The following is a 13,572-nucleotide window of genomic DNA, read 5'->3' as shown; positions in this document are numbered from 1 at the left end:
TGTCATTAAGCCGTCACTAGCTGAAACTAATCTCTTCTCTATCTTTTCTTTTCTTTTTTTTTTTTTTTGTTTTTTTTTTTTTTTGTTTTTTTTTTTTTTTGTTTTGTTTTGTTTTTTGTTTCTAACCACCCAGCCGCCACCGGCAACTAACCTATGACCTTCTGACCTCTGAACTCTTCACCCAATGATGACCTGACCATGCCTGCCTGCTGATCAGTTAACTGGTAATCGCCTTTGCTTGCCTGTCGTCAGTGCAGCGAGCTGAGGCACTTGTCCGTTCGTCTTACCATCTAACCAAACAAAAGACAAAGAAATTGTTGTCCTCCGACTCAGCTTTTGGTTTTTCTTTCTGTTTGGGTGAAAGTGGTTCTAGAACCTGCACTGAATAGTAGTAAAGCAATAAGGCCCAATTCATCCCACAGCACTGATCATCTTTTCACGTCCTACCCTAAGCGAACGGTAAGAAGGCCTCACTTCAGAAGGGGAGACAGATGGCCCTTAACTACTCAGTGACAGAGGCAGTTACTGTGAGAGACTTGTAGGAACCTTCTTCTCATAGCGAGCACAGCTCTCTGAATGTACCGTGTGATGATGCATCATGCATGGACCTTTGGTCAGGGACGCCATTGGTGAAGTGACTTCAAAAAGTATTCAAAATTTGATACGCTGTTTAGTCACTACAGTGCCCTCAAAGGGCAGAAGTTGCAGCCTTTTTTATATTGCCTGCCAAAATTGGAAGTATTAGCAGTGTGCCATGAGAGATCAGCCTGACAAGGAATTTTGAGAAGTAATGCAAAGAACAAAAACTGCAACACTATTTTTAAAAAGATAAATATCTGAGTTAAAATTACTGAACCTTTATTTTACAACCTCCTTTAAAAAATATACGAGAACAAGGTACATGCATTATGTGTCACATTACTGGGCAAACTGTTCAAATATTTTTTTTAAACCTCCCTGTATAGAAAAAAACAAAAATCATTAAGGATGTAAAAGCCATGCTTGCCTATTTGCTGTATACATGTAATGAAATTGTAGATAAAAGTGTAGTGCATTGAAACAAATGAACAAAAAGTAGATACTTTTACTATACAAGGGTGCTGGTGCAGAAAAAAATATATATATTTTTGGAAATGTAGCATTTTATACTTTCAAGTGTTATAAAAAAAAAAAAGAAAAAGAACAAAGAAACCCTTTATTTCATTAAATGATTTTTTCTGGTGGTTGTCAAGAAACAAAAGACCAAAAGAGCCTTTTTGTCTTTCTTTTTTATTTTTTAAGTATTGGAATAAGTCTAAAGAAAAGAAAGTGCCTTATTTTCCTTCATGGTCATTTAGTCAAGTGTCTTGTAAGATCAGCTCCTCCCTCAGAATACAAGTTAATGCATGTTTACTCAGTCGCCCGCCCAGTATGTGAAAGAAGATTTGAGGGGAGACCAATGAGTTGATGGTTTGAATTATATGATTTTTGCCACGTACCTTGATACAAATTTGCCAAATCTGATACTGTGAAAAATTTGATAACTTTTCTAATGCCTGACGAGTAAGTTTTCAAACATCATTCTTTTAAAATCATTACTGAGTGCTCTTGGTTACTGTGATATTTAAAGTTAGCCCAACAGGTTCTAAGATGAAACTTATCTGTGATTGGAACATCAATTTGCAGACAAAATTAGAACTTTATTTTATTCAGAGAAGGAGGGGTGTGCTGAATTTTTTCTTACTAAATTGGAGATAAATAGTATTCTTAGACTTTTTCACAAAAAATGAATCTTTGTGATTTTCCTTCAGGATAACAGTATTTTTTAATGGCCCAAATTTAACCAGACTTCTTTCTACCCTACCCGATTACTTGGGTGGTCCGTTTCTTTGGTGGCTTTTAGTGACCCAAGCGGCCCCTCCCACCCCTCCCCCGCCCCCCCCCCCCACACACCTGTTTGTTTGTTTTCACTTTAAAACAACTGGCATCACTGTGCGTGTAAATGCTCAACCACATGTGACTTTAAGCTTCCAGTTTCTCACGAATTTCAGTTTCGTAGTTGAAACGGTTTGTGCGCAGAGCCCGACCGACCACGTCCGAACACTTGAGTAAATCGTCCATAACTGCTCAGTATCAGATGTGGCAGATTTCAAGTGGCAGTGGATCCCCAGCTCATCGGCTCACTCCCTCCCGCATCCCTTCACAGCTTCACAGTCAAAGGTCAGCAGTGAGCTCAGTAAGCACCTTCGTGGTGACCTCCATCATCTTGTCTCACTTGGAAACCGTTTTCAGTTCATTTACTATGCAATAGACATTCATTGTTTTGTATTCAGCTAGCGTTGGTTTCTTGTGCCACTGCTTTGTCTTTCTGTTACACATACAGTCGTTTTGATTTATTCACGATATATGCTGTGCCATTTTGATTTCTATCTTGGTTGGTTGGTTGAATAAATTTGCGACACTCGAACACTTGAGGTGACAGTAGTTTAAAACCAGTACCAGTATTTGACCCAGTCTCATCTCAACTGTGTTACACCTGGACATTTTAGATGTTTATCAAAGGTCTTTTATGGGGAAGAAAGTAAATGTATGGGATAAATGTGTGACGTTTATAAGTAATGTTGGCTCTGAACAAACTTTTGGAAACTTAGTTGATAAAATTTTGGATCAACTGAAAAAAAAGCATGACTTTTGAAATCTCTGAATGCCTTGGTTCTCAGTATTATCATTCTTTATTGAATTTATTTCTTATTAAAATATGTAGTTTTTAAGACTTCTTTTCTGACAGTATTATGTAATTTTTTAGCGTGGGTAGATGGGAGTGTCGCTTGTATGTTACCGTACAGCCGACATGTATTTTTGTCAATTCTTTATTATCTTAGTAGTTTCATGCTGTGTATGTATCATAACCAACCTATTGCCTATGAGAAACATGTAAGATAATGTATTTACAGCCATTGTTACAAGTTTATAATGTATTTTTCTATCTTGTTTTATATGTATGTTATATAACATTCAAAAAGAATTTTTTTCTTGATTGAGAAAAGGATACAAAATGCAGAATCCACAATTTTGATAACTGAAAATTGCCACTTGTTTTGCAGTACTTTATTATATTGGGTGTCTTGTCTTTCTTGGGCTTTTAGTTTAGCTAATGAATGAATACATTAGACACTTTTGGGTTTTAGTTGGGATTTTACATAGCTTGCATTTTAATTCTTTGGTTCTTTGCTGTTTCTATTAACCCATAGCATTATTTTAATAAATGTTATAATACCAACCTACTAACTCTGGACTATGTCTGTTTATTAACCTTTACGTGTTTAATAATTAAAATAAACAAATAAAGACAAAAGAATGTAAAGTCTTGAGTTACTGGACTAACCCTGAAGAACGTGACCACAGATAACCTAGCGTGACTTGTTTTTATGTTGTTTGTCAGCCTACAATTACGCACACTACTGTTAAAATCGGCTTCGGTTATTCTGGCCTTTTACCATGGGGGTAGGTGCCAGTAGAGACGGGAACAAAGTAGCGTTGGTTTGAGGCAGTCTTCTAGTCTTGCCACTTGCCTTTCAGCCTCTTGCATTACTAATTCCACACTTTCTTATTTTTCCTTCTCCAAAATAATCCCTGTCTGCTCACAGCATAAAGAGTAAAGAGACTCATTGTGATGATATACCCCGAACAACCAGTTTGATTCTTTGTTGAACCATTTCTTTCAATTTCTATAAGTAGGTGATTTTTTTGCTTCACATTATAAAGCAAAGGATCTGATGAGGTTTTGCCTTTCTTCACATTTGTGTTTTAACTGGACATTTTTCTTTTAGAAAGTGTTGAACTGTGTTAGCCACTGTTCCCATTGGGGCAGGGAGGGGTGCTCAACCAGGTAAAAGCCAAAGGTAGAGGAGGTCCGTTCCTTAGGACAGTTTAAAGTGAGCCATTGGTAATGACCACGCACCCTGCCTCTCTCCCCTCATCACCCGTGGTGAGACAGGAGACCGAACGAACCATTGAGCTCTCCTCGGGCGTGTTTTCTCTCTCTCTCTCTCTCTCTCTCTCTCTCTCTCTCTCTCTCTCTCTCTCTCTCCCCCTCTCCCTCCCTCCCTCCCTCCCTCTTCCAGAATACAGCCAGAATACTCTATGAATACAACAAGTTTAGGGAGAATGACATCGGCTTATGAGAAATCTAAAGATCATTTCTTGCATGCAAGTCGATTTAAGATTCATTAAATATCTTCATGCTTTTCTTGGCTGCAACTTAGGTAAATTGACCTCCGCTTACAAATTCTTTAGTTTTAACTCTTGAGGTACATTTTTATTTCACAGATACTGGTTATTTCCTCTTCTGTGAAACTGTTCTCCTGGATAATAAATTCTCAGGATGAATTTTTATGTTTGTAAATAATGGCTTATTTTTGTAAATTACATCTTATTTATTTTAAAGTTCTAAAACGTGGGGCTGAAACGAGTTACATGTTACAAAAGACCTAACTATACCAATATGCTATTAACCAATCAGACTGTCAAAGTATTCCCATATTTATATATTCCCATAGTATATATACATAAATTACACAGATTAGCTGATTTAGTCATCCTAGAGGTAGTCCTTTGGAGCAAACAAATACAGCTGTTTCTCTGATTTGGTGTGCGGGGTGGGGGGGGGGGAGGGGGGGGTGGGGGGGAGGGGCAGGGTGTATATTATTATTAGGTAGACAGAGCTTTAATAGGCTACCATCTGTAAAAGTTCTTGCCATACAGTTCACACGTTATTTTGTAAAAATTGGAAGATGTCTGTCAAGCTGCTAATCTAGAAGTCATCACGGTACCACGTCATTCAAATTGATGAATTTCTCTGCAACTCACTGTCGTTGTCTGAAGCCTATGAATGCAGTCTCATCTCATTTTCCGTTAATGGTACTTCATGTGTACGTATGTTGTACGGTCACCTTTTAAGTTGGAAAAGTTGTAAAAAACTGTAAAAGGTGAACACAGTAGAAATCCCATTTTTTTATACAAGCTGCAGTAGCATTAAAAACGAAACTGCCCAATTCTTGGGACGATAAAACACTAGAGTCCTTTATACTATCATGTGGCAAAACAACTGAAAGTTAAGCTTTCAGTTGAGAAGTTGGCACAATTAATGCACTTAGGTAAGCGTGTTTTTCTTAGGCAAAATGTCGGGAAGAAGGTGGCGCGAGAGGAGATGCGTACACCCACCCTACCTAGTGCAGTAGCTCTGTCAGAGTAGAGCCCTCCCGGAAGAGCCGTTGAATCACACTGTCCACAGAGGCAAGATGTGTATATTCATACGCCAAACAGGTAGTTAAGGTTTTCTAAACATACACACGTGCATACGTACATACGGACGCTGTACGTTTTCTGGTGCACCGAAAGCAGGCCGTAGGTTTAAATGAAATTGCTCACAACCAGATCAAGAATCTTTTCTTTCCCAGTGAAGTCTAATCCTTGCGTATCACCTACGACAGTTCAGGGTTTCTCCAGGTGTTTTGGCTTTTGTTTGCTTGTTTGGGATAAAATGTCTGTCTCTACTCCTTGGTGACAATAAGCTATTACAGCATTTGTAGCAAGTGAGTTTTAGTAGAATGAAATGTATTGCTCAGTTAGAATCTTTTATTAAATAGCAAAAATTACTCTCAAAACTCCGACTCACAGGCTTTCTAAGAAGTACCTAAGGTCATTTTTTTAACATTGTCACAAATCCCTGAACACCTTTATTTAAAACAGAAAAATTGTCTCATTTTATAGGCAGATACTTTTAGAAATATTCCTGTGGCACACACATGTGATTTCGTGTGTGGTTTCTTTCATAAAAAATTGAAGTGGCTTTGTTAACAAAGAGACTTAAAATCATATGCATACCTGGTCCTCAATGCTGAATCAAACTGGTTCACCTAAGCATAGTATTCTCCTTTCTGTATTTCTGCTGCACTAATTGCCAGGGGCGGGAGAGAAGGAAGAATTAACTCCTATTAGAGGTGGGTGGGTGGCAGGTGCAGCAAATAGGAACACAACGTTGATTTCGCATCGCTTATGATTTTGCTGTCCCTTCTTGGCAAAGGACATCACCTCGTAGGGAAATCTCAGCTCCCAGAGTAAAACAACAACAACAACAACAACAACTTACATATATTTTTAAACTGCTATTACTGAGAAGTTTTGATTACCAAATGCATCTTGTATGGTTTATACTGTAGTGGTGTGTGTAAGACATTTAGAAGTTTGCTTGTGGAAGTTGTCTACAGAGAGAAAGTTTGAATAGGCTTCTCGAATCCCATGTGAATGGAGAACCACGTATGCCTGTACGCGAAGTGCAATAAACCGACTGGAAAAAGTGCGTGTGCTTCATCCTCAAACCAACCGCAGCTGAAAACGCTGTCCACGCCCCTTCCAACACGTAAACGTCACGACAGAGAAGGCACATTTTCATTTGTAATTGTTGTCGCTGTTACCACTATTTGAAAAAAAAAAAGAAAGGAATCTGACCTGGAGCCCCTGCCACTTACCCGGTGGCCGTACTTGCCTTGATTTCCGTGATTAAGAAAAGGAAATCAATGAACAGACTCAACAGTATTTCTCAGTTGGGTGTGCATCTGGAGTGGTTCTCATTTCTGAGAAACACAGGCACAATTTGTAGTTTTTAGACAAAGAGTAAAGGAATGCTCACCAAATCTTGGTCTTGTCGGCTACACGAAAAGGACTAGTGTCATCAGTTTCTTGAACAGAGCAGAATTGGTTAAAAAAAAAAAAAATTAAAAATTGGCTTCCAGTAGTTTGGAACCTTTGAGATTTCATCCCGACATCCAAGTCTTAGGGCTCCCCTGTACCTGCAGTTTCCCAGTTCTTAATTATCCATAGGCTCTCCAGATTTCTTTCCCTCCTTTCTGATCACTAGAACCTTAGTCTTCTTGGGCAGTACGTTTTCCCCACACGTAGAAAAGTAGCCGGCGGAGGTAAGATACGGAGCACAAGATCCGTGCCAGCACCCGCAGACCGCGTCTGATTCGGCCTGGACAGTGTCGTTGCTACTGTTTTAATTGCCTCCCAGCATTTAAAGTCTAAAGGTCAGATGTAAAAAAAAAAAAAAAAAAATCTTTTCACAAGATCTGCGCTTCAAAAATCGAAATCTCCAGAATGCTGAAGGCTGCATTTTCACATCGTAGCCATCAAGCTGAAGCTGAACAATTTTGTTACTCCCCTTAAACCGAACTCTTCCCCAGTTTGGTAGCACACCTGACTGGATTTGCTTGATCCTGTCTTGGTTTAATTGTTTCCCTCAACTCTCTGGTTCCTGTGAGTATCTGTGCTTGCCTCTCTCGATCCAGAATAGTAATTCTGCCTTCCATCAGACTAGCTTCTCAAAAGGTGTCATTTGTAGAGCACGTTTTAATGGTTTTCTTCCTGGAACAGTCAGATGAGTAGGTTTCTAAGTGAATAAGAAATTATTAGTCTCATAATTCATACATGTTACATTAATATTTAATTAGGGAAGGAATTTCTATTAAGTGAGTGAAGGGAGTAGATGACATTAGGCTTTCCTTCCTAATGTAAATTCTTGTAATTATCAGCTACCTCTTTATAATAACTCTGTGTTCTTGTTAGAAGGCAGTTGAACTAATGGGACATTTAAAAATTGTGTTAAAAATATCCCACGTCTGAAAGAAAATATTAGTGCTCGTATGATCACATTTTTCCAGAGAGTGTATATTAAAATTCAAGTATTCCAGTTAAATGCTACTTTGTGAAGTATATAGAGTACAAACCATCATAAAAATGCTTATTTGTATGTATGTGCTATGCAACCGTTTCAAAGAACATCTCAAAATTAGGATGAGAAGTCACTATTGTGTTTTCTTAATGTATGCTCCTGTTATGATATTACTTATACTCTGGTTACTTAACTGGATACTAAGGAGAATTGTGGGAAAGAATGGTTAAGATCAAAATACTAAGAGAAGAAGACATTTGCAGATGAATCCACAAGTGTTTTCCTGCAGAACTTTTGGAGTTGATGCTAAAAATTTCAGGATCGCTCATTTACTTAGAACTTCTCTCAAGGTTGGGAATGAATGAAGTAACATGGCTGTGCTGGAAACCTGGATTTTGACAGCTGCTCTTACCACAGTATTTTAAATTTTTGTCTATACAATGAAAACAGATTAGTAGTGCAAGCGGAAAGTTGCCTTGAATACATTCTAATTAAATGACTTCTATTAATAAATGATGCTTTTGCCCATTGTTTTCTCGGTGAGGTAAAAAGGCACTCAAAAATTGTTCAAAGCTTAAACTTTTAAGAGTTCTGGATGGTGGGAAAACTGAAAACTTGAAGTTGGCGGGTGGGGGGCGTGTGAAAACGCCTACCTAAGAATCTGAGATCCAAACCGGAATGTGGGAACAAAAACAGACTCAGAAATCAAACCCACAAATGCCCCACCGTGAACTGTTCAAGCATAGGTTTAGGGGGCCATTTAGCAGTGAAGTTGATTTTTAAGTCAAAGAAGAGTTTGGTATCACATCCGGAAGTAGTCTGTCATCACTAAATTATCAGTGCTGATTCCTTTTTTTAACGTTTACTTATTTTTGAGAGGGAGAGAGCAAATCCCAAGCAGGCCCCACACCATCAGCACAGGGGGTCGGTGGGGGGGGGGGTGGGGGGGGGGGTGGCGGGTGGTGATTTGAGCCCATAAACTGTGAGATCGCGACCTGAGCCACCCAGGCGCCCCTATCAGTGCCAGTTCTAAAATGAATTAGATACCTCCCTCCGAGTACTCTTGGAGCTTAGAATAAAAGCGAAAAAGAATAAAAGCGAAAAAGAAAAAAGGTAGTTTAAGTTTTATTTTGCTATATTCCAAAGGGCATTCCTTTTCACTGAATTCTCTGTGAGCACTTGACAAAGAGGTCTTATACTATCCAAGAAAACACCACGATGTGGACTCCACCAATTACCTGTATACCCTTAAGCTAATAAATACCAAAAAGCCCTTGTATATATCTTGACCCCTTCAAAGAGGTGTTCACCCGAATTTTTCCAAACTGCTTGTTGCGTGCAGCCTCCGAAGGACTCCACCGGCATCCTTAGCTCCGTTCTAGAGACTTCATGGCAAAGAAGAGTTGTTGAATCACGCAGCATAGATTGTATCTGAACTACAACTAGTGCAAAGTAATTTCCGGGGGGCATAACTTGCTGTGATTACTGGAATACACGTGTGCTATCTGCGTCTACAGAACTCCAAATCCAAGCAAACACGCAATGACTGTAGCCAGCAAGAGTGCGTGTTACTAAGGGTAACCCTGGGAAGGCTCAGTCTTTCTTGGCCTCTGTATCCCCTGACATCAGAGAGTATACTTTCAGCACCGAATTGAGCGGCGCTAATCGAAAGGACAAAAAAAAAAAAAAAAAAAACACGTAAATTTAAATAATTTACGAACTTGAAAAACAAAGTTGGTTACCATGCCCAGTCCCATTTCTTAAGTATTGTTTCATTCGTCATCCTCCTAGACCCAAAGGCAATGGAAGTAACTCCCTGTGGAGTCTGTCTTACCCTCTGGAGCTACCGATTCTCTGAGAGTTGGGTGATCTTGTCACAATGACCCATCTCGGCAGGTGGGGGAGGAATGCCTTCCGATTCTTCCGCCCAGTCGGCTCTCTTTCCTTTTCAGTCTGAATTACTACGTATTTTCCCTATGAGAATTTCTTGAGGAATCGTGGTAATGAAATGAAGACCAATGCCAGGGGAGAGTCAGTGGGCTGTATATCGGCGAAGTTTATTGTAGTACCAAATCATATGCCAGTGGCTTTAAAAATCAAACGCTAGATCAAAGACACTAGGAAGGATCCCATCAGGAATCCTGTCTGTCCTGCTCTCATTGTTACTCCTATCGATGAGTATTAGCTCTGCAGTCAACTTTTTGAGTGCTTAACTGGATCGGACACATGGTGTTAATCAGATGCTACGATCAGTACATGATTCAATAAAATCAGTGACATAAAATTAACAAAAATGACCATTTCTCTGTATATCAAAATGCATTAAAGCCAAACTTGTGCATAAATTATGTTATCCAAGGTGGTAAAACCGTATAGTAAAAGAGATTAATGCTTTGGCATCAGAAACCAGGAGGAACCTATAAACACTGAATATCCATATCCTTTCAGTAAATGGCCCCCTGGTGACCTGTTTGGGACATTTTGCTTTTGTTATTCTTGCGACTGATAAGTCTCAAATACGTGGTCTGGGTAGACAGCAGAATAGGACATTTTAATCCGAGACCTCTTTTACTGCACAAGGAATTTTTAGACTCTTTTTGAAACAAAATGTGTAATGTTTTACTGCTGCCCTTTAAGTTACGTTCTTTAAACAAAACAGCTCTAAGAAATTTAAAGGTAAAATATTTGTGAGAGGCCACAAATTAAAAACCATGGCGTTGCGTGTATAATGTGTTTGCTGTGCATTGATTTTTAAATTTATGTTTTAGAGCAATATAAGCTTGCTTTCCACAGTTGCACTGTGGGCTTATGTCACCGAAAGCATCCACTATCTGAAATCTTGGTATATTGCAAACCATACTGGAAACGCACACCCTGCTCCTTGGGGTTTTATGTGCTTTGTCAAAAGGAATGCAAAAGCCGTGCATTCATTGTCCAAATAAAGATTTCAGTTCCACACGTACATTATAACATACCAAGTTAACCTGGAGTGTGTGTGTCCACAGAGACAAATTGATCGTTTTAATTGAGGCTGCTTGATCACAGTTATTTTTCTGTGCTTTCTTTTATCATAGGAAATGCTACAAACAAATGGAGGTTGCTTTACTATTGCTTTTTTTTTTTTTTTTTTAATACACCGGTGATTCTGGCAACGTATTTTTGTTTTGTTTTGTTTTGTTTTTATTTTTTAAATTCTGTTTATTTTTGAGAGAGAGACAGAGCACAAGTGGGGGAGGGACAGAGAGAGAGGGAGACACAGAATCTAAAGCGGGCTCCAGGCTCTGAGCTGTCAACACAGAGCCTGATGCGGGGCTTGAACCCACGAACCGTGAGATCATGGCCTGAGCCGAAGTCGGACGCTTAACTGACTGAGCCACCCAGGCGCCCCACTTTGTTTTGTTTTTAATACACTTAAATTTTTAGAGCAGTTTTGGGTTCACAGGAAAATTGAGGAGACAGTCTAAAAATCTGCTGTATCGTCCTGTCCGCACACGTGTACAAGCTTCTCTCACTGTCAGCATCTTGCACCAACGTGGGGGCATTGTTACAACGAGTAAACCTGCGTGGACACATTATCATCTCCCAAAGTCCATAGTTTGTGGCTTACTCCTGCCGTTGTACATTTTATGGGTTTGGACAAACGTATAATGACATATTTACGTCATTATGGTAGCATACAGAGTGTTTTCACTGCCTTCATAATACTCCATGGCTCCCTATTCCCCTTCCCCCAACTCTAGCGCCCACTGATCTCGTTCACTATCCCTGTATTTTGCCTTTTCCAGAATGACTTCTAGTTAGGATCATGCCCTATCTACCCTTCTCAGACTGGCTTCTTTCACGTAGTAATACACATTTAAGTTTCCTCCATGTTTTTTTTGCTCGTTTCTTTTTAGCGCCGAATAATACTCCATGGTCTGGATGTAACCACAGTTTGTCCCTTGCCCTACTGAGCGATATGTTGGTTGCTTTCATGTTTTGGCAGTCGTGAATAAAACCGCTATTAACATTTGTGTGCAGGTTTTTGTGTGGACATAAGTTTTCACTTCCTTTTGGGTAAATACCGAAGAGCATGATTGCTGGATCCTATGGTAAGAGTGTGTCTAGTTTGGTAGGAAATTGTCCAACTGCCTTCTTCTAAAGAAGCTGTGACATTTTGCATTCAGAATGTAATAGAAGGGTGGTGACTAAGGAGACAGCTAAAAATGTATGTATGGGAATTTCAAGAGTGAACCATCAGTCCCGTCGTTTCATCAGATCCAATCTGGAACTCATGCTGACTTATTAAAATTCCAAATATGAATATGAATGAAGAACTTTTCAAAATTCCTAAGCTGTTTTATTCACCCAAGAAATACTTATGTCCTGGGATGATTGTGCTAAGCACCATGCCTGGCTTCGGTTAGACAAGAATGAAGATGCAGGGCTTACTTCAAACAGCTCAGAGTCTAGGACTGCGGAAGACAAATAAACATCAAATAAAAATAGTAAGTTAATTATCCAGCCTGTGGAACAGCAACATTCCAAGCCCCAGTTCCGCACAGAACATCTAGTAAATTTAGGATCCTCTCTGGTGAGGAAGGGAGTTAAAGGTCTACTCAGGGCAAAGGTGGCTATATTTTAGTAGCAAGTTTTGCTTCTGGTTGTAGCCATAATTGAAGTAACCCCATTTTGTATAAACCTATTTCATTGAATTACTCTCTAACAAATTGACCTTCAAAAAGTGACTCCATTTGGATTTTTCAGTGTTAGGGGAAAGAACCCACTTGTCCTCAGCCACCTCAGACTCCTGTTGAGAAAGGCATTTCTCAAGCCAAGCACTGCAGTTCGGGTCCTGACTTTCCACATTCTAGGGGCCTTGGCAGTCTCCTTTGGACCCCAAGCCAAGCCCTGGTGTGACAGCTCTACCAGGGTCGGATGCTGACGGCATCCCATTAGCAATCTCTGAAATCTCTCTTCCTTCCCTGGGATACACCTTAGTGGTAACATTGAAATTAAAGATGCTTCCATGGTCATTGTCTGAGAAGAGGAATTCTATCGAAAAATGGCAGCCTTGCATTTAATCTTAGTAATCTATATGCATTTCGAGTAAGATTATTCTTAAGACTGTTAGTCTTTTTGTTAGCTCTGTTCTTTGAATTTTTTTTAATGTTTATTTTTGAGTGAGTGAGAGAGAGAGAGAGAGAGAGAGAGAGAATGAATAAGGGAGGGAGAGAATGGGGGAGAAGGAGACACAGAATCCGAAGCAGGCTCCAGGCACTGAGCTGTCAGCACAGAGTCCAACGCGGGGCTTGAACCCATGAACCGTGAGATCATGATCTGGACCGAAGTCAGACGCCCAACTGACTGGGCCACCCGACGCCCGTCAGAGTGCTCTTCAAGAGAGGAGCAGTTTCCCATCTCTCTGCATTTAACTGTGATTGGAACCTAAGTGCTCAATAAATATTTGCTGAATGAGTAAGTGCCACGATACGGCTCCTTTCCAAAGCTGTCCCTTGAGAATTGTAAAATCAGGCAAGACTTAGGCCTTGGAATTGGCATGGAAACCAGTTGACTAACTGGCTGAAGGTACTGTAAAGGCATCAAGCAGGGGGAAGGAGGTGGTTGCTGAACAGGTTGTCCGATACCCCTGAGCCTGTATGTGGATGATGGGGACACTGCCATCGCTGTGCTGGCCTGTCCCTTCCGTCCGGAAAACTTAGACTGTACTCCTCACTCAAGGCTATCTTCGATATGTGCTAATGTGAGCATATACTCATATTAAATTATGAGTCAATAAATTAAATTTCGTCAATAGACGAAAAGGCAGGATGCAAGATACATATCCACGTTTCTGCATCTGAGAGATCCCAAGCATCTTT

The 13,572-nt window shown here is 39.9% G+C and overlaps 1 protein-coding gene and 1 long non-coding RNA gene across 5 annotated transcripts in view; both read left to right on the top strand.

Annotated features, from left to right (window-relative positions):
- The window catches only part of QKI (QKI, KH domain containing RNA binding), a 154,755-nt gene extending 151,492 nt beyond the window's left edge, over positions 1-3,263 (top strand). For all 4 annotated transcript variants that reach the window (XR_002070862.2, XM_019412742.2, XM_019412741.2 and 1 more), the window contains exon 8: positions 134-3,263. Coding sequence is in view for 3 of the 4 variants with exons in the window: in XM_019412742.2 (XP_019268287.1) it covers positions 134-150 (17 nt within the window). In the remaining variant the exon portion in view is untranslated. The remainder of the gene's footprint in view (positions 1-133) is intronic.
- Positions 3,264-4,057: 794 nt separating this feature from the next.
- On the top strand, positions 4,058-8,227 carry LOC128777614 (uncharacterized). Its single transcript, XR_008422821.1, has 2 exons — positions 4,058-4,637; positions 4,670-8,227. It is a non-coding gene; the product is annotated as an uncharacterized LOC128777614 (long non-coding RNA).
- The last annotated feature ends 5,345 nt before the right edge of the window (positions 8,228-13,572 follow it).

This window comes from Panthera pardus, unplaced genomic scaffold (assembly GCF_024362965.1).
Source record: "Panthera pardus isolate Hobbes unplaced genomic scaffold, ASM2436296v1 HiC_scaffold_17, whole genome shotgun sequence".
NCBI classification, from domain to species: domain Eukaryota; kingdom Metazoa; phylum Chordata; class Mammalia; order Carnivora; family Felidae; genus Panthera; species Panthera pardus.
This window is presented reverse-complemented; position numbering and strand designations above follow the sequence as displayed.